Source organism: Myotis lucifugus, unplaced genomic scaffold, assembly GCF_000147115.1.
Source record: "Myotis lucifugus unplaced genomic scaffold, Myoluc2.0 scaffold_100, whole genome shotgun sequence".
NCBI classification, from domain to species: Eukaryota; Metazoa; Chordata; class Mammalia; order Chiroptera; family Vespertilionidae; genus Myotis; species Myotis lucifugus.
In genome coordinates this window covers 2,217,977-2,236,562 of record NW_005871148.1, presented here as the reverse complement: position 1 = coordinate 2,236,562, position 18,586 = coordinate 2,217,977, and the positions used below count along the sequence as shown (strand labels likewise).

The 18,586-nt window shown below is 37.6% G+C and overlaps 1 protein-coding gene across 3 annotated transcripts in view; it reads left to right on the top strand.

Moving 5' to 3' along the window:
• Positions 1-452: 452 nt before the first annotated feature.
• The window catches only part of GNA13 (G protein subunit alpha 13), a 29,497-nt gene continuing 11,363 nt past the window's right edge, over positions 453-18,586 (top strand). Inside the window, exons 1-2 of one of the 3 annotated variants that reach the window (XM_023756956.1) lie at positions 453-470; positions 2,233-2,459. In XM_023756956.1, the coding sequence (XP_023612724.1) occupies positions 2,235-2,459 (225 nt within the window). In that variant the 5' untranslated portion in view covers positions 453-470; positions 2,233-2,234. Of the gene's footprint in view, positions 471-1,419; positions 1,438-2,003; positions 2,132-2,232; positions 2,460-18,586 lie in introns of those variants that run through there. The other 2 variants (XM_014458885.2, XM_023756955.1) reach the window with 2 other exon arrangements.

The following is an 18,586-nucleotide window of genomic DNA, read 5'->3' as shown; positions in this document are numbered from 1 at the left end:
GGCGGAGGACCCGACCCAGCGGGCGGGAAAGAGGGCGCGCCCGGGGCACCGCTCCTGCCGCGCGGGGTGCCCGGTTCCCCACGGAGAGAGAATGCCCCTCGGGCTCCCCGCTTTCCCTTCTTGCTGCCCGGGTTGGAGAGCACGGCTAGATCTCCCACCCCGCCCTCCGCCGGAGAAGCGAAGAGAGCCGAGGTGCCCCGATGAGGCAGGAAGACCCGGGAGCCAGCCCCAGCCCCAGATCCTCCACCCCCACCCGGGCCCGGCCTCCCCGCCCCTGGTGGGGGACCCGAGTCACATGGGGTCGGCCCGCTCCCGGCTCCCTGCTTCCCGGGCGCCTCCTGAGCTGGGAGCTCTGCAACCGTCGCGATCGGGAAACTTTCTTGCCGAGACGCGTCAAGGGCAAAGGGTGACCGTCCTGGGTCCTCCTGGACAAGGATATGAAACTTGAGGGTGTCATGTTTGCTGCGCAGGTACCGGGGAGAGGAGACCCGTTATAGTTTAAAAAAATTAGCATCCGTGGTTTCTCGGCCCAGAGTCAGGGCTGGGCAGGATGTTTGCCTGTGATCATATGCACACGTTCCTCTCCCTCCCTCTCCTCTCCTCTCCTCTCTCTTTTAATAATTTGAGGGGTGCACACCACAACTTGCTTCAATTATTTAAATGAAATTGTGCATTGGTATAAAGAACCTTTGACCTAAAAAAGGGTGTGGAGCCTGTACAGGTAGCCCATGAATCAGTGTCAGCTTGGATGGTCGACTCTGCTACTTGACATTACTTTAAAAATTAAAGTTATACGCTGTTCTTCAGTGAAAAATGCACAAGACTTTTATTTCTGGGATTTGAAAGGATTAGAGAAGATGGCTTTCATTTTGCCATTTGAGCGATAAGCAGCACTTGTTTTTCTTAGCACCAGATATTTTCTGTTTTATAAGATTTTTTGGCAAACTTGAGATTCAGAGTCTGGTCCTTCAGGTGCATCCAGATTCTCTTTATTTCATCCGGGTAGCAGTTATCTAGGAGTTTGCGACAGGTTTCAGGTCTTTTCAGCATTTTTTAATGGATTTTGTTTGTTTGGGAAGTCCTTAAGCAGCTCCTTTGGGTCACTTTTTCTCCCAGGACTGAGTAGAGGAAAACTGGGTGTGTGTGTGTGTGTGTGTATATGGGGGGGGGGGGGTGTTAATGACTGAGAAGAGCACTAGGCGGGGAGCTCCCAGACCACAGTGAGCTCCCAGCCCTAGCACCACTGCAGTTAAGCCCTGCAAAACAGCTGTATTTATCCTATCTTAATGATTAGCACAAAAGTAATTAAGGTCTCTTTCAAGGCCGCAGACTCCACCTTGCCAATTCTTAATTCAAGGTACCTTTGTATCCTGATGTAGCTGAATTCAGGAATTATGTCAATGAATAGAGTCGACATGTTAACAGATTATGAGCCAGGTAAATACCTGGTTCTTACATGTGCCTATTTTGAGCATTGAGTATGAGATGCAGTAAGTCACTAGACATCTACTTTTTTTGAGTTGGCATGATCAGAAAATTGACAGCACAACAGTTTTTCAGTTATCCAAACAAATGAGTTCTTGATAGTTATGTGACTGTTTGATGGACCAAAGATAACAGTGTAGTGATAGAGTTATTGGGCTTGAACTAATCTCTGTGAGTTGAAATCTCTGTTTTTATCTTTTTTTTGCATTTGGTCTTTCTTTTAGGGAACTCTAATGCCATCCTGTGACTTATACTGACGTGAAGCTTGACATGCTTTTTTGAGTTTTGAATGTGTTCCTAAAAGACTCAGTGTTGGATTAAACAGGGTGCTTAGGGACCAAATAACCTGGCATTTCGTAAATGAATGTCTTTTTGAGGGGCTCAGAGAATCTTGGTTGTAGCCGTTTTCTTCAGAGCCTGGACATCGGTCTATGCAGCTTTTTTTTTTTCTCTTGTGACTAACTACCTTCTACCTCAGAAGTTATTTTATAAATTAGAACCATGTTAAAATCCTTCAGAAAGAGCAGTTGTTTAATAGTACATGCTTTTCAAGGCTCTGATTTTATGACTGTAAATAACTTAGTTTTTTTAAACTCTGAGAAGTTACAGATGTCTGTTTTGATGTTGGTCTCCATCTTTGGAGGAGGTAGGTCTGGAGTAGTAAAGAATTTTAAGAAAATAATCCTGGAATAGAATCTTTGAGAATCTAATGATTCCTATCAAACTTTCTTTTCTTTTTTAACCAAGGTATGAGGGTGCTGGTAGATGCTCGAGAGAAGCTTCATATTCCTTGGGGAGATAACTCAAACCAACTCAATGGAGACAAGATGATGTCATTTGATACCCGTTCCCCCTTGGTGGCCCAGGGACTGGTGGAAACTCGAGTTTTTTTACAATATCTTCCTGCTATACGAGCGTTATGGGCAGACAGCGGGATACAGAATGCCTATGACCGACGTCGAGAATTTCAACTGGTAAGAGATTTGTTAAAATGCTCTGATTTTATTTTAATGACATTTATTATCTGAGAGTTACACACCCTTTTCACTGACTTCCACAATGTAATGTATCTGTGCAGAATTTTAACCTCAGAAATTGGGGTTGCTATATAGATGAGCTGTTTACTAGCAAGGTAAAAATAAGGTAAACCCCATAGATTTGGCGAAGCTGTGATAGTTAATTGATCATTTTTCCTTTTTGAAAGTAAGATAACAATTTTCGTAAGCACTGCTACATTTTTTCTGCTTTTGAAAATAATTACCTCTATTACAGCAATAATATTCATCCTTCTTTTAAAAAAAATCAAGCTTTTACTCTTAGACTAAGAGTTCAATAACTGAACTAGGTTCAACTGTGCTATTTGGTCTTTAGAAGTACTCATTTTTTATGATACAGATTAATAGAGTGACAGATTAAAGTCCTTAATAATCTTTAACAGTCATTGTGCTTTTCATACATTTGCATTCTGTTTTTGCATGTGTATTTTTTTAAGGCTTCTAAGCACATTTTACAAAATGAATTTATTATTTTTTCAAAGAAAATTTTCTGGACCAACTAAGTGGGTGTCCTATTCCATTTGGGCTGTAATAACAAACTACGATAGACTTAAAAACAACAGAAATGCATTTCTCACATTAGAGGTTGGGAAGGTCAAGATCAAGGTGCTGGCAGATTCAGTGTGTAGTGAGGGCCCAGTTCATAAATGGCCACCTTCCTGCTATGTCCTCACTTGGCTAAAATGTATCTTTTTAACAAACAGAAATCTTAGTTATTTTATCTAAGTTATTAGGTATCTGTTTTACATGGGAAGCACCTAAATTTTATATTTATTTTTTCTACTTTGTCTTAAACAAGAACATAAAACTTTGTAGCTGTTACAGAGGGTGGAAGAGAAAGGATCCGATCTAGGTTAAAGATACAAAAGTAATAACTAAGATAGATTTTTGTTTAAATCAAGTGTTTTGTCATTTAATTGTGAATGCTTTGATTGTATTCTGGGTTTTATTTGCTAAAGACTGGAAAGATCCCAGGAATGATAGCAATCTAGACTGTATACAATTTGGAGCTAAGATCTGAAGTGTTATTGCACTATGATCAAAATAAAGGGACATTACGAGTAAAACTGCTTAGAATGTTGTTTGGTGGTGTCGCTGGCATTAAAGCCATCCATATTTATGGGTGTGGCTACAAAATGACGTACAGCCAGCAGTCTTTGCCATTATAGTTTGTACTCAGAAGCAGTCTTAGCTCTAAGAAGTTCTAAAAAAGTGTTACGTTAACTTTGTATAAAACTGATACTTAGATCTGTCTCTGAATTATGGCTGTCATGTGTGTCATACAGTCTAGCACAGGGGTGGGCAAACTTTTTGACTCGAGGGCCACAATGGGTTCTTAAACTGGACCGGAGGGCCGGAACAAAAGCATGGATGGAGTGTTTGTGTGAACTAATACAAATTCAAAGTAAACATCATTACATAAAAGGGTACGGTCTTTTTTTTTTTTTTTTAGTTTTATTCATTTCAAACGGGCCGGATCCGGCCCACGGGCCGTAGTTTGCCCACGGCTGGTCTAGCACTTGGCTATGTGCTATTTTGTATAGTTCTCTTCTTTGGTGTGTGTGTGTCTTGACAAGTAATTTGTCCATTAATGGAAGGCAGAGATTACCTCACAATATTGTGGAAATTGAGTAGCTGGCAACATTATATGTTGAAAATTATTAATTTAAGTTAACAAGTGACCTCCATCCAGTTCTCAGATTTGTGGTTAACTTTTGTCCTTTGGTCAGTATCTATATATATATATATATATATATATATATATATATAATCTATATATATAAAAGGCTAATATGCAAAGTGTCCCCATGGGAGTTCAACTGGGGGTTCTATCGCTCGCTATGATGTGTGCTGACCACCAGGGGGTGGCACAGAATGAAGTAAGGCTCCAGCCAGCAGCTGGGGAAGGGAGACCCCAACCAGCAGCCAGAAGGAAGGCCCTGGCCAGCAGCCGAAAGGCCCCGATCAGCCCTGATCACCAGCCAGGCCTAGGGACCCTACCCATGCACAAATTTCGTGCACCAGGCCTCTAGTTTGTTATATGAGATTTGGTAGTCTTGCATAAGTTCCTCCCCACAACCCCTTCTCATCTCCCTTCACCCTCTCTCCTGTTTTTAAGTGCTGCTTATTCTCCTCTCTTCTGAATTCATTTTCCCAACAAACCACACTTTCCACTCTTAAATTTTTTCAGGATGTTATTCATCTTTCCAGGTCAGGGAAGAAATGCCATCTGTAACAGCATGCAGTTCATATTGACTGAATAAACGACTGTACTCTAAAGTTCTCTTTGGGAAAGTTCCATAAGTCCATTTAATTGAAGGTGGGCTTCACTGGCACTTCTTGAATTTGGACATTCACCTCTTACTGTCTCATATCAAGACTCTCTTGTCATCATTGTTGAGAAAGCATTTCTAAGTATTTGCCATTAAGAACAAATAACTAAAACCACTTAGGATGAGGATCTGCATGTTCTTGACTTGAGCCAGCTGATGCTTCAGGAGCAAAGAAGACATTGGGCAGGAGAGACAAGTTCTAGAAATACAATTTTCCTGATAAAAAGTAGGCACACAAGAAAAGAGGAACAGGGCAAAGATATAATTTTAAACTCCTGGAGCACATGGATTTTTCCCCCCTATATATTCTTGGCATTGTTAATGGTATCTGGCACCTGGTGCTCAACTATTAATGATTCTCATACTTTTTGGATGCTCTGTGGTGCTTGACATAGTGTCAGGCACTGGGAAGGCACTTGGCTCATTAAAAATTTTCCTCCAAAGTCATATTCGGTTCCTTCTCTTGTCTGCATACAGCCAATCCCCAAGTCCTGTCCTTTCTACCCCTGCAACATCTCTTGCATCCACTGCCTCATTTCCTCCTCTACATTATTGTCCTAGTACCTCTTGCTTGGACTCCCAGGTAATCTTGGTCATATACAACATGGGTTTGCTCAGAAAGTTTTGCTCATCCTCTATTGCCTAAAGAACAGAGTTCAGCTTCTTTATTTGAGTCAAAACTAGCTAGCTTACCTATGATTCCAACAATGTATTCAATATAGCTTATTTGACTACTGCACACGTCTTACAACACCTCAATTCCCACATCCCCTGATCATTTGCTTCCACGCTCTCTTCACAAAGTCCCTCTGTCAGGGTTTTTAATTACTGTGTCTGTTCATTAGGTCCTACCCTTCACTTAGAACAGTGGTCATCAAATTTTAATGTGACTAAATGCACTCCATAGACTCCTTAAATCAGATTCACTGGAATGCTTGCTTAATACAAATCTAAACAGATTCCGAGACATCATCACAAGAGGATCTGACTCAGGAATCTGGGAGGGGACCCAGTGATCTGTATTTTTAGCAGACAGCCATTGGCAATTTGGATGAATTTGTTCCTTGGCCACACTGAAGAACAGTGCTTAGGATCAAAGCTTTCCCCATGGTCCCGGCTGGAATGCCCCTGCCCGTGCTCTCTGTGGTATGCTTGTGTTCTAACCCTCACATGTGTTCGAGTTATTTGCATTCTTGTTTGGCTCTCCCACTGAAGTAGAGGCTCCTTTGGTATGACTTGTTTGTCTTTTTCTCTCTCACTAGCATAAGATCTGACATTTATTTTATTCCCTCATTTTTTAGACATACTGAATTAATAAGGTTATTTTAAAAAAAGAGAAACATCTCACATTAAGTTCCTTCCAGGAAATATGAATTATTTTTGTATTCTAATTGGTTAGTTTTCCAGGAGATGGGAAGTCCTTGTGTTGCAGAATAATTTTTCTTTTTTGCAGTGTTTAATGTATATTCTTGAATCTTGGATAGAAAGAGTAAACAGGGGAAATGAGAGGTAAAATTGGCTATTTTTGTTTTAACTAACAATTGATTATTAAACTTATTAATGCAAATTGAAAGGAAAAGAAAATGTGTCGGTTTGTTAAGCATCTCTGTGGCTTTTTTGCTTCAGATGAATGACTGTCCTGTTACTAGTTTTTGGGACAAGGGATAGGATAGTGATATCACAGCTTAGGTTTTCAGCAGTCCAGTCGTTTGTTAGTAATAACTTTGGGTGCAAACATGAATGTTTTTTTCCCCCCGAGTTCTAAAAGGCAAACATTTCCTTTTCTGGTTAGTTTCATTATGGGTAAGCTAAATAGCTTACTGTGGAAAAAGAATTTAATCTGTTGTTATAGCTTAAGGGACCATTCTAGTTCTTACACACTAGCACACTGAGGATAATACCTATATCCTAAGAAGTAGTCTCTGTTGGTACTGGGTTAAATGTTTGTAATGCTCAGTTTTGGCTATGCATTCACTGCAGCCTGCAACTGCACTAAGGAGACACCCTCTCTTACGTGACAGTAGTTAGGGAATTTGGTAAGTTAGATGACTAAAGAGATGGGAGTCCAGAGTTGGCTAGGAAATGAAACAACTGGAGGTATGTAGTAAAACTAAGAAAATAGCTAGGGATTACTGCCAATTAAATTTTTTGGATTTTTAATATATAATAACTTATTTAGAAATATAAGCAAACTTTGTAGACTTGGGTATATGGACAGGAAAGTGTGTGACACTGGGAGGAATACTCTAGAGCAGTGGTTTTCAACCTTCCTAATGCCACGACCCTTTAATACAGTTCCTCATGTTGTGGTGACCCCACCATAAAATTATTTTCGTTGCTACTTCATAACTGTAATTTTGCTACTGTAAACAATATGTAATTATATATGTGTTTTCCGATGGTCTTAGGCGACCCCTGTGAAAGGGTCGTTCGACCCCCAAAGGGGTCGCGACCCACAGGTTGAGAACCGCTGCTCTAGAGCTTCCTAATTTCTATAAACAATTTAACTTGTCAGCATTAATACAACTTCCTGTAATAACCAGTCTTTCTTTTTAAAAAATATTTTTATTGATTTCAGAGAGGAGGGGAGAGAAATAGAGAGATAGAAACATCAATGATGAGAGAGAATCATTGATCAGCTGCCTCCTGATTGATTGCTCCCTACTGTGGATCAAGCCCACAACCCAGGCATGTGCCCTTGACTGGAATCGAACCTGGGACCCTTCCGTCCATAGGCCATCACTCTATCCACTGAGCTAAACCAGTTAGGGCAACCAGTCTTTTTTTGCAATCCCTAAAACCAAGCTGTTTTCTTTGTTATCGTGGTACCTTCAGTTAGATGTAATTTTTCTTAAGTAGTACAGTTTGTACTTGACATAGTTACACTTCTCCAAGCTGATGGGGTAGTTTATTCTGTGTAACAAAGTAGCTATTTAATCTCATGTATTGGCTGCTGAAAAGAGCTGAGTGCTAAGTAAGAACTTCAGGTTGGAGTAAAATATTTATTTTCACTATAGCATAGATTTGAAATACTATAGAGTTAGAAGCATTGGTTTATTCTTTGACACTAATTTGGATTTGCTTTAGAAAATGAATCAATTTCTGCTTTCAGTTGTAAAGTATGACCATGTTCCTGTTGGAGAAGGATTCAGTTCATTTTCTTTATGAATAAAAGCAAAACAGGACTTTGACTTCAAGTTGCTAGATACTGATTGTCTACTGATTCTAGGCTTAGAGTTAAATATTTCAGCCTATATAAGATAAGGATTACATATAACATTAGAGGTTGTAGAGATTTTAAAATTCAGGTCTCTATGGGTAGGATTTCTTGTTGATGAATTTGATCAAATGTCAGAGTGGTTACATTTTTTCCAAACCCTGGAAGCCCAGAGCTATAGTACTGTTTACATTAAAAAACAAAAATGTTTTTAGTATGTACTTATACAAAACAACTTTCTGAGATTGTGTGTGAACATGTATGTATGTATACATAAATATATGTCTTGATGTGTTTTGTTATATTGACATGTTCATGTCAATATATCTTATATTTTGGGGTAGGAGAGTAGAAACTTGACTAGCTATGAGATTTGTGGGCTCCCCGTGCTGAAAGGGGGATTGTAAAATACTTTGCTGGTTTCTGTATTACACTTTTATTGCTAAACAAAGCTAGTGATAACAGTAATTTATGCTGCTCTGAAAATGTTTATTAAACAACTAAGGGATGGAGCAAGGAAATCATTTTGTTAGGAAAACTAGATGTTAGTTTCAGAATTTCTACTAGAGTGTGGACCTAACCCAGGAGAAAGCTTTGTGAGCTCACTTTTAAGGAAAGCATAGCATGATGACCGAAGGACTCTCTGGCTTGAGTATTCCCTGTTGACCTTCCTCAAATAGGCAGCAGCCCAACCAAGTGGAGGTATCTAGTCATATTAGCCCCAAACAGGTGCTAATTTCTTTCTCCAGAAAATGAATTCAAGTGCTGATAATTCTATCACATTTTAATACTTTATGTTTTATCAGAATGCCTTTGTACTTTTCAAAGCTCTGTCACATACATTATCATGCAATCCTTAAAAACAAAATACAGAAATAGAAGATGTGTTATTGTTCGCACTTCACAGATGAAAAAATTCAGATGCAGAGAGAGGTTCCTTAAAGCTTTGAATCACAGAACCAGTAAATAATAGAGTGGACACTAGAACCCAGACCAGCTCCTGGCCCACAGCACTAGCCACTAAACCATCTTGCACGCACTCCAATGTTATATTCGTGGAGCATTCTCTTCTTTTATTCCCACACTCTCTGACCAACACCCATACACTCAAATATTACCACTCCTCTCGTAAGTTCTAGCACATTATTAAATATGTATAAGGTTTTCTTAAGAATACATAACATTGCACTGATATTCATACAGTTGTTTTATATTCTGAACTTTCATAATACTCTTGTGCCATTTCTTTTTATGTATTAACTTAGGTTATACTTGAGATAAAATTAACTTAAATGACATTTAATAGTAAATTTATTAACTTAGAGCGGCACAGTTTGTCCTAACCACTATTCATCATGGGAAAGGCTGTTTGAATCCTCACCTCCTTGAATACTAAATGAACTACTAGTCATCCTCTACTGATGTTCCAATAGTGAGCATGGTTTTTATTTATTTTTATTTTATTTTTTGTGAACATGTTTTTCTTTTTAACTTTTATTGATTTTTAGAGAGAGAGGAAGGGAGAGAGAGAAACATTGATTTTGTTGTTCCACTTATTTATGCATTGATTGATTGCTTCTTATATGTGCCCTGACCAGAGATCAAACCCACAACCTTGGTATATTGGGAAGATGCTCTAACCAACTGAGCTACCTGGCCAAACAATGAGCCCTGGAAAAGAATGTTTAATGGCAACCAGTTATCTGAAAGGCAGCCATCTATTTTTCTAGGAAAGTGTCATTTGGAAATTAGCACATATCTGGTATATAGTTGCTCTTGGTTTGGAGAAGGGGATATCAGAACACTATTATTATTTTTATGAGCTCCTTTGCAGTGTTGCTCAGATAATTGTCACAGTTCTCATACTATTGAGCATTCCAGATTGCAGTTTGTTGCACATTTTTGTTATAGTTAGAAACTATATTTTTATGTGCATATTTCTGAAAATTAAGTGATTTTTATTTCCTTGCTTGAAAGTACTTCATTTTTTTTCTAGTAACATGATACAATTCACTTTTATCTATATGGTAAATATATATATTTTGCAAGATGCCTTTTTTCAAGAGAATTTGTTTAATCTACATTAGCAGAGCATTATTAGAATGGGTTTATACAGATCAAGGAAATTGTTTTGTTTTGAGAACTGGACTAAAGTTACCATCTTCTGCACTGATAGTAGTTGTTCATCTTAATCTTTCAAATTTAATCTCTCTTCTTTGGGCAAAACAAATTTTTAAAAATTTAAATCACTTTGGTGAGTGTACTTTTTCATCCCAACTACTCTACAACTGATTCAGAATACTTGAGTAGAATTACTCTTCCTTGATTTATTTTGGTTTTTGTCTCAATCATAAGACCTGTGTACTTGGTTTTGCTACATGAAACTTTACTTTGTATCTTCCAAACAAATTAGAAAATAACCATGTTCAGATGTATTAATTTATTTTGCATATTGTAAAACATTTAGAAATGATTTTAATGTGATAACCTTAAGATTTGATACAGTTTTCTACAATGCCATGAGATAAAGTGGAACTTTAAATGGCCAGCCAGAAATCGTGTCCTGGCTGTGCCACTCACTGTGTGTGAGCTTGAGCAAGTCCCTCAGCATCTCTGAATTTCTGCAACTGAAAATTGGGGACTATCCAAGGACCTACTGTTACTAATTGTTGTAGGGATTACATGAGATAATCCATGTAAAGGACTTCAGTGCAGTGCCTGACACATATTAACCATATTATTAATATTAGCCATATGCACATAAACCATATGTAGCTTTTTAAAAAATAAAGCACTGTAAGCTTTTATTTGATTCATTCTTTGAACTTGCTTACCAATATAAAAAATTCTGAATTCTAAATAATGCAGAATATGGCTTACATTCTCATTAGACCATATGTTGTCTAGTAAAGGCAGTACTTCCAAGAGAGATTTGAGGTTTTCATTGCTACATTGGTTCTTGCTGCCTTCTCATGTCACTTTGCTTGATTTTCCATCTAATGAGTAGTCAATTTAGCCAAATCCTTAGCTTCCTGCCCCTTACATAGTGTGGTGAGATACCTTTGGCATAGGTACAGGTGCTCTGCTGCCTCCTTCCCTCTCCCTCCTTTGTCTCTGTGGCAATCCTCCACCCTCACCTACTGTGCTCCTTTGCTTTATGCCATTTCCTGTGCCCGTGGTGGGCAGAGGCTTTGTGAGTACCACTCAGGTTAAAGAGGGTGTTTGGGTTTCTTTTTCCAAGGTAAAAAAAAAATCCATATGTTTATAAAATACAAAATTATTTTCTTTTTAAGATTTCATGTACTTTTATGAGATTTTAGGACTTCTGACCATTTTATATAAAAAGCAACTAAAACAGTCTAATAGAGAATTTCTACTTTTTCTCATGGAGCAAAATAAACAAATTTCAAATTTGTTCCCCTAAAGAAAAATTTTTTATTGACTTTGGCATTTAAAAACGATGTTAGCCAATGAGCAAAACTTTAACACCCCCTGCCCCAAATAGTTTTTAACAGTGTCTTTGGGTTTTTTGAGCTGGAGCAGCTGCATGTATCCTGTTAATAGGACATTTCTTTTAACTCTTCTAGAAAGGTTAAAGAAAAAGAGCTGGAATAATGAATAATTGGGGCGAGAGACTTTCACTTTCCTTTTCAGTAAAACTCATGAAAGATACTAACAATGAGCAAAGGGACTAAGTTTTTGCTAGAGATTCACCCACATTATTATTGCCTGGCCAACTGTGTGCTACACAAGGCCTAATAAACAAGAAGATAGACGTGTTTATACTTTAGACAAGTTGCTATTCAAATGTAAGATGGTCTCTAAACTCATTTTTATTGATTTTTTTAAAAACCTAATGAATAATTGAATGCTATATGCTGCAAATACTTTTCATTTTAGTTGAAATCATTAAAAAGAGTAATATGATTTAGTTTATTGAGTTATAATATTGCAATGTAAATGATTTGCTATTTTTAACTGTTATTACTTTGCCACATTTGCAGTAAAACTGTCTTTATTAGCTACAGCTTCAAAAATGATAGGGGCTTAAAATTGTTACCATATAGATGATATACATTTCAATTCTGGACTAGGGCAGAGAGAATTATATTTGCTTAATTTTTTCCTTTTAAGTTATGTTATGTTCAAATGTTGCAACCAATTAGAAGGTTTTCACCTGTTGTATAGCATTTTGCACATTTGGCCTTAATGTAAGATATCTTTCTTTTGTAAAAGAAGGCTCTTTATTTAAAAAAAAACTTTTATTCTGTAGAAATGCATTATTTGATAGAATATATTTGTCCATCTGATGGTTTCCTATTTATATTTTATACTATATGCAAGTATTAAGGTTTAAAGCATGACTTTGAGTATGTATTTTCATTATGATCATTTGAATTCTTTTCTCTTCATGTGAAAATTGAAGAGCAAATGTAAAAGTCAATGAGGGTAAGAAGGCCTTGGGGAGCAAATTTCAAGGGTTCGGTTATTATTTATTTAACAAGTCTGATAAATCAACTTGTCAACTGGCAGCTTTCAGCAGCCTTTGGTAGCATGTCCTTGAACACCTAATACTGAGCAGGCATCTGTTTTAGGCTGGGTATTTGCTAGTGAACCAAATGAAAATAATCTCTGATTTCATTCATCTTAGTGTTAGTTGGAGGAACTTACATTACAAACAATCCCACATGTGATAAGTGCTCTGAAGGAAAAGAAAAGGAACCTGTGACAAATCAAGAGGATGGTTTGAAGAGATGGACATTTAAGTTACGACCCCATGGGTGAGAAAGGGTCAGCCAGGCGAGGAGAGGGAAGAGTTTGACGGGCAGAGAGAGTACCATGTGTGCAGGACCTAAGGTGCGGAAAGCTTGCTGGGAGGGAAGTGAGGAGAGCAGTCAGTCAGTAAATACTTATCAAAAAACCTTTCTACTGTTCTGGATGCTAAGCAGTTCCAGAGCTAGGTGGTAGCCATTGAGATGTAGGGACGACAGTGGATTCAAGGTAAAAAAGTCATTGGGGTTCTGACAGATTGGATATGAGGTGAGGGAGAGAGGCATATGTTAAGAGTAACTCTGGTTTCTGGTTTTAACAACCAGGTGGATGGTGCTTTTTGCTGAAATGAAAAGACTGTAAGAAAAGAATTTGAGAGGGAAGATTAAGACTTTAATTGGGCATATCAGGTTGAGATCTGTGAGACATGCAGATGGAATCAAGTAGACAGTTTGCTACATGAGTCTGGAATCCAGAATAGAGCTTTGGGCTAAAAGATGGAAATGTAGGAGTTGTTTGTATTTGGGTGATATCTAAAATCTGTAGGATGTACACAGTTATTCAGGGAAAGAGTATAAAAAGAAATTAGGGCTCGGGATAGAGTCTTGAGGAACCTTCAACCTTTTGAGAATGTTCAGAAGAGGAGATGCTAGCAGAAATGGCCAGAAAGATAGGAGAAATCCAGGAGATAGGCGAAATCCAGAAATCCATGTAATGCCATGGAGGCCCCGAAAGTGTTTCAGTGAAGAAAAACATGGTCATTGGTGTCACATGCCACTGAGAGGTCTGTATGGTAAAGACTGGCATGTCCATTGATTTTGGCAATGGGGAGGTTTTGCTGACTGTGGCAAGTGACAGACTTGGTAAGGATGAAGTCAGGCCAGAAGGGCCTGAAGAGGGAAGAGAGGTGAGGAAGTAGAGAAGATCCACTTGAAATGACTGTTCTCATTTCCCTTTGCAGTACTTTCAACCACCTGGCTTCGTAGGTTGGGTTTTTTCAAGTCTTTTTAAAATTCAGGAGGACATTGTATTAACCAGTTTCTTTGAATCTCACTGTGAGAAGAAGAGTTAATATCAGTTAGTAATAATTAATCTGTTAGGCCAGGCAAGCACAAGACCTTTTCACTTTGTACTTGATTGTTTTATGACCATTTCTTATATAATGGGGCAATAATTTGATCAGTTATACAATGCACTCATTCATTTCTTTACTCTTTCAGCAAACATGTATTGAATACATTCCCATAGTATGTTCTGGGCTGAGTGGGCAGGCCCTGGGGACTGAAGAACTGCCTGTCTAGCTGTCTTACAAGAGGCTCTCAGTCTAGTGGGGAGCAGATAGAAAAAGTCAACCAACAGTGTTTATAAATGAGAATGACAAATGCTGTAGTATTTGTTGCTCTTCTGCCAAGAGTATGCAGAATCACTAAGGGTTTACTAACCTAGAAAAGACCTACGAGAGCATGTTGTCCTGTTCACTTCATTTTATACATAAAACATCGGTCCATGGAGGTTAAGGCCACAGGTAGTTTTGGTGATAGAGCCATGATTCAAACTCTGGGCTGTAGGACTCCGTAGCCCATGTCTTATGTTCACAACCAACCATGCTTTCCTGAGTCCCTTTATAGCACAATTAACTAAATAGTGATTTGGAAAAGGAACTGATTACCAATATAAATTTTGAGCTATTTCCCACCTTCATCGGTATTTAGAAACATTCATAGGTTGCATTGCTTTGCTGTCTGACGCGTTTGCCAGGTAGACAGGGAAGGGAAGATGATTAAAGCTTGCGCAAGTTGTGTGGAGCTACTCTGCTGGCCAAAGTTGGGATAATAGGTTCAACACCTAACTGGGAATAAAGTGATCTGGGTTTTCCTCTCACCTGCTGTGTAATAAAGGCATAGAATTTATTAATTGATGTTGATTGTTAATGTTACTTAATGTTGATTATTGTGTAATTTTGAGTTGTGGGGATTTCAAGATTCATTGTAGCACATCATAGAGCAGAACTTTCCATCCGGTGTGCATTCACAAGGACTTCTGGGTATTGTGAATTGCTCTTATAGGCCCTCTATTGGTTATCAGGAGAATTGAAACTATATTTGGGAAGTATGACCTGTGTTGGAAAACTGTGTTTTTTGTTTCTTTTTAACAATTGAGGTCATTTCTTTTTTGAAAATAAAAAAAAATTACTACGGAAAGGTTCTAGTTCTGGCACAGCTAAATATTTTTTTGTTCGGATTGTATAAGAGTGACCCTTTCCAAAAAAGTATTTTAGTTTTGAGGAATTTCAAAACACTAAGCTTTTTATTGTTATGTGAAAACTGGAAAGTAGGAAAATCGTTTTGTTTTATTTTTTTGAAGGAATTACCGCTCCAGAATCCAAATTAGCTTTTTTTATTTTTTTATTTAAAACTGTATGTCCATTGTAGAAAAGCATCCAGTCAGCCACTTATGCACCACCCCAAGACATCTTTGTTGATATTTGGTGTATTTCCTTCTGGTATTTCAGTACAACCTCGGTGTTGAGATAAGCTTTTCAGGACTTTCTGTACAGTTTTATATCCTGTTCACTTAGAAGTGCAACGTTAGTATTTCCTGCAGGCACTGATTTTCTCAGAACTGGCAAGGCATTCTTAGAAAATGTATGTGATTTTTTTGTTTGTTTGTTTGTTTACATGGAAAATTTTCTTGTGTGTGTGTGTGTGTGTGTGTGTGTGTGTGTGTGTGTAAGTAAAGAACAGAAACTGGTCATACTAAATGGTAACATAGAATAAATATGCAGTAAATTACCATGTTGTCTAATTAAGCAGTGTTATATATCACTAGAGGCCTGGTGCACGAAAGTCATGCACTGGGGAGGGGCGTCCCTCAGCCCGGCCTGCCCCCTCTCGCAGTGCAGGAGCCCATGGGGAGCGGGGCTAAGCCCACAGTTGGATATCCTTAGCACTGACACAGAGGCAGGAAAGGCTCCTGCCACCACCCCTGCGCTTGCCAGCCATGAGCCCAGCTTCTGGCTGAGTGGCAGTCCCCCTGTGGGGGCACACTGACCACCAGGGGGGCAGCTCCTGCATTGAGCATCTGCCCCCTGGTGGTCAGTGTGCATCATAGGGACCTGTCGTTCCACCCTTTGGTCGATTTGCATATTAGCCTTTTATTATATAGAATTATTATATAGAATATTAAAGCTAGCCCCTCTCTGTAATATTAAACTTCTTTCTTACATTTAAAATTTGTATTTCTCTTTTTGTTGATTTTTAGAGAGAGAGAGAGAAGCATTGATTTGTTTCAATTAATGATGCATTCATTCATTGATTGCTTCTTTTGTATATGCCCTGATTAGACATCAAACCTGCAACCTTGCCGTGTCGGGGTGTCACTCTAACCAACCGAGCTACTTTGCCAGGGCCTGCATTTCATTTTTACAGGAAGAAGATTTTTAAGAGAAATGCTGGCCTTCACTCAGAAACCTGTATTATTTTTTAAAAGGAACTGTAATTCTTATACAGACTTTTGAGGATAATTGATACTTTCTAAAATAACAAAATTGAATAGCATACAAGTATTAGGTACACATGCATAAATATAAGATATCCATGTATCCAAAAATGTGTTAGACATATGGCTAAGTTTTTTTCTCATATCTCTAGGATGAAGCATTTTAATAAAATAAGAGAATTATTAAACTGCATTGTACATTTTGTGTTATGTGTAAATTGGAATTTGGTAGGACTACAGGAATACTCTTAAAAACTAAAATCTAGCTTTAAATTATTTGCTTGGTAAGTCTAATTGAAAAATTGGATATAAAAAGGAATTTATTCATTTGTGAGCAGTGGCAAAGAAAGGGCAGTTTATAAAATAAAGTGATAATTGAGCTCTTTCCAAAAATCTCTAATTTTGTGCACTAGTTTATTTTTATAGCTTATATGCAAGAAAGAATTAAAATTAATTGTCTAAATTAGGTATTCTTTTGGACATTTGATTTAGGCTGTTGTAAATTATCTTAGATTAATCTGGATAGGTACTTAATTTGATGGAAAATATTTTCAAATATTGGGGTGGTTTATGTTGTACCTAATTTTGGCCCTTTTGGAAGTTTTAAGTGATGCACATAGAAAATGCTAGCAAGAAATTTGAAATTCTGCATTTAGTTGGAGTCTACATAATTTTGACCTATCTACAAAGCGAAGGGCAATAGTTTATATTCCTTTGACTATAAGTAAATCCTCTCGCTCCTTGGTGAACCAAACAAAAGACATGAGTTAGTACTTTAAGCATGCTTTAATGATAAAGATGACAATATCACCCTTATTAAAAACATGTACTGTGCGTCACATCAATACTTTAAAATGCTTTTTCCAAATAAAAATGAATAGAGGACGTCATTAAACAAAAAGTAGGCCATCTCAAAGATAAGGAACAATAAAATTGGTCCTTTGTGAAGACCAGGCAAAATGAGAACATCGGGAGGGCAATAAATGAAAGGAGAAGTGAAACTGCCCATGACAGGTTCAGGACCAGAGAGCTTGATGCCTGCCCTGTGTGCAGAGCTGGCCTCTTTATTATGGTTTATTTTGAAGTTAAAATTAAGGGGAGAAAAAAAGACATGGCACTCATCATAGAGGTGATATATTTCAAATGTTTGAAATAGCATGATTTCAAGATCTTTTAATTTAGAGTCATTTTCAAAGCTTTGAACAAACTCTTTAAATATAATCAGGCCTGGTTTTATGTTTATTGTCTTTAAGGAATTACGTATAATGTTCTAATCTTAGATTTCAAACAGTGTGGGTAGAGCAATTTCATGTAATATTTCATCTTTTCATGTGAATACGTGAAGAAACAATAGAGAAAGGACAAGTCAGATGGGAAATTGAGTAATTATCTTTGTCACTAGCCACTTCCTTAGACTGAATGAAGAATCTTGGTTCATTAACCAACTTTTAACCCCACCCTTTTTTCATTTTGTACCTTACTTCTATTTGGCATTCAGTTCTTGCTATAAACCTTACATAAGTAAATGTTAGATGGAAAAGTTTATATTACACATAGTCTGTGCACAGAATGTTGTCCAAAAGGATCCTTATTTAGATGTGGCTTCACAAAGATATTTGCAGGGCTTCAATTACTACTCTATGTAAATGTGAATTATTAATTTAAAAAAAAAACACAACCTATAGGTCACTTTTAAAGGCAGGTTAATAAATTTCCTATTGACTAGATTTCTCCAAACATATGCTTAATGAAGCCTGCTTAATGAATATTCAGAAAACATTTTGACATGGCTTCATTTGGGGATTATAAAACTAATGAAAATTAAAGGCATATTATACCTTATTATGGCAGTAGATGCAATATAATATGGTAACACAAGTCACAGTTGTAATTAATTTAAGGAGTAAACAGATTTGTAGTTTTCTCTCTTATCTCTTGATTTTTCCTCTTTAAAATATTTCAAACTTGCAAATAGAAGGACTGGCTATGCATGGAACGGATGTAAGCCACTTTAAACCATTGGACTTTGCAATTTTAGACCACAAACATCTATCTAGTAGTTTACTAGTACTTCAGGAAGTGTTTTCTTATTAAATTATTAAAACACTTCTTTCTTTTCCAACTACATTTTTGTGTAAGGCCAGATTTTCATCATATACTTCAACCAACCTAAAGTAGCAGTTCAAATTCAGAAGCAGATGAGTGCTCACTATCTTTTATTAAGATAT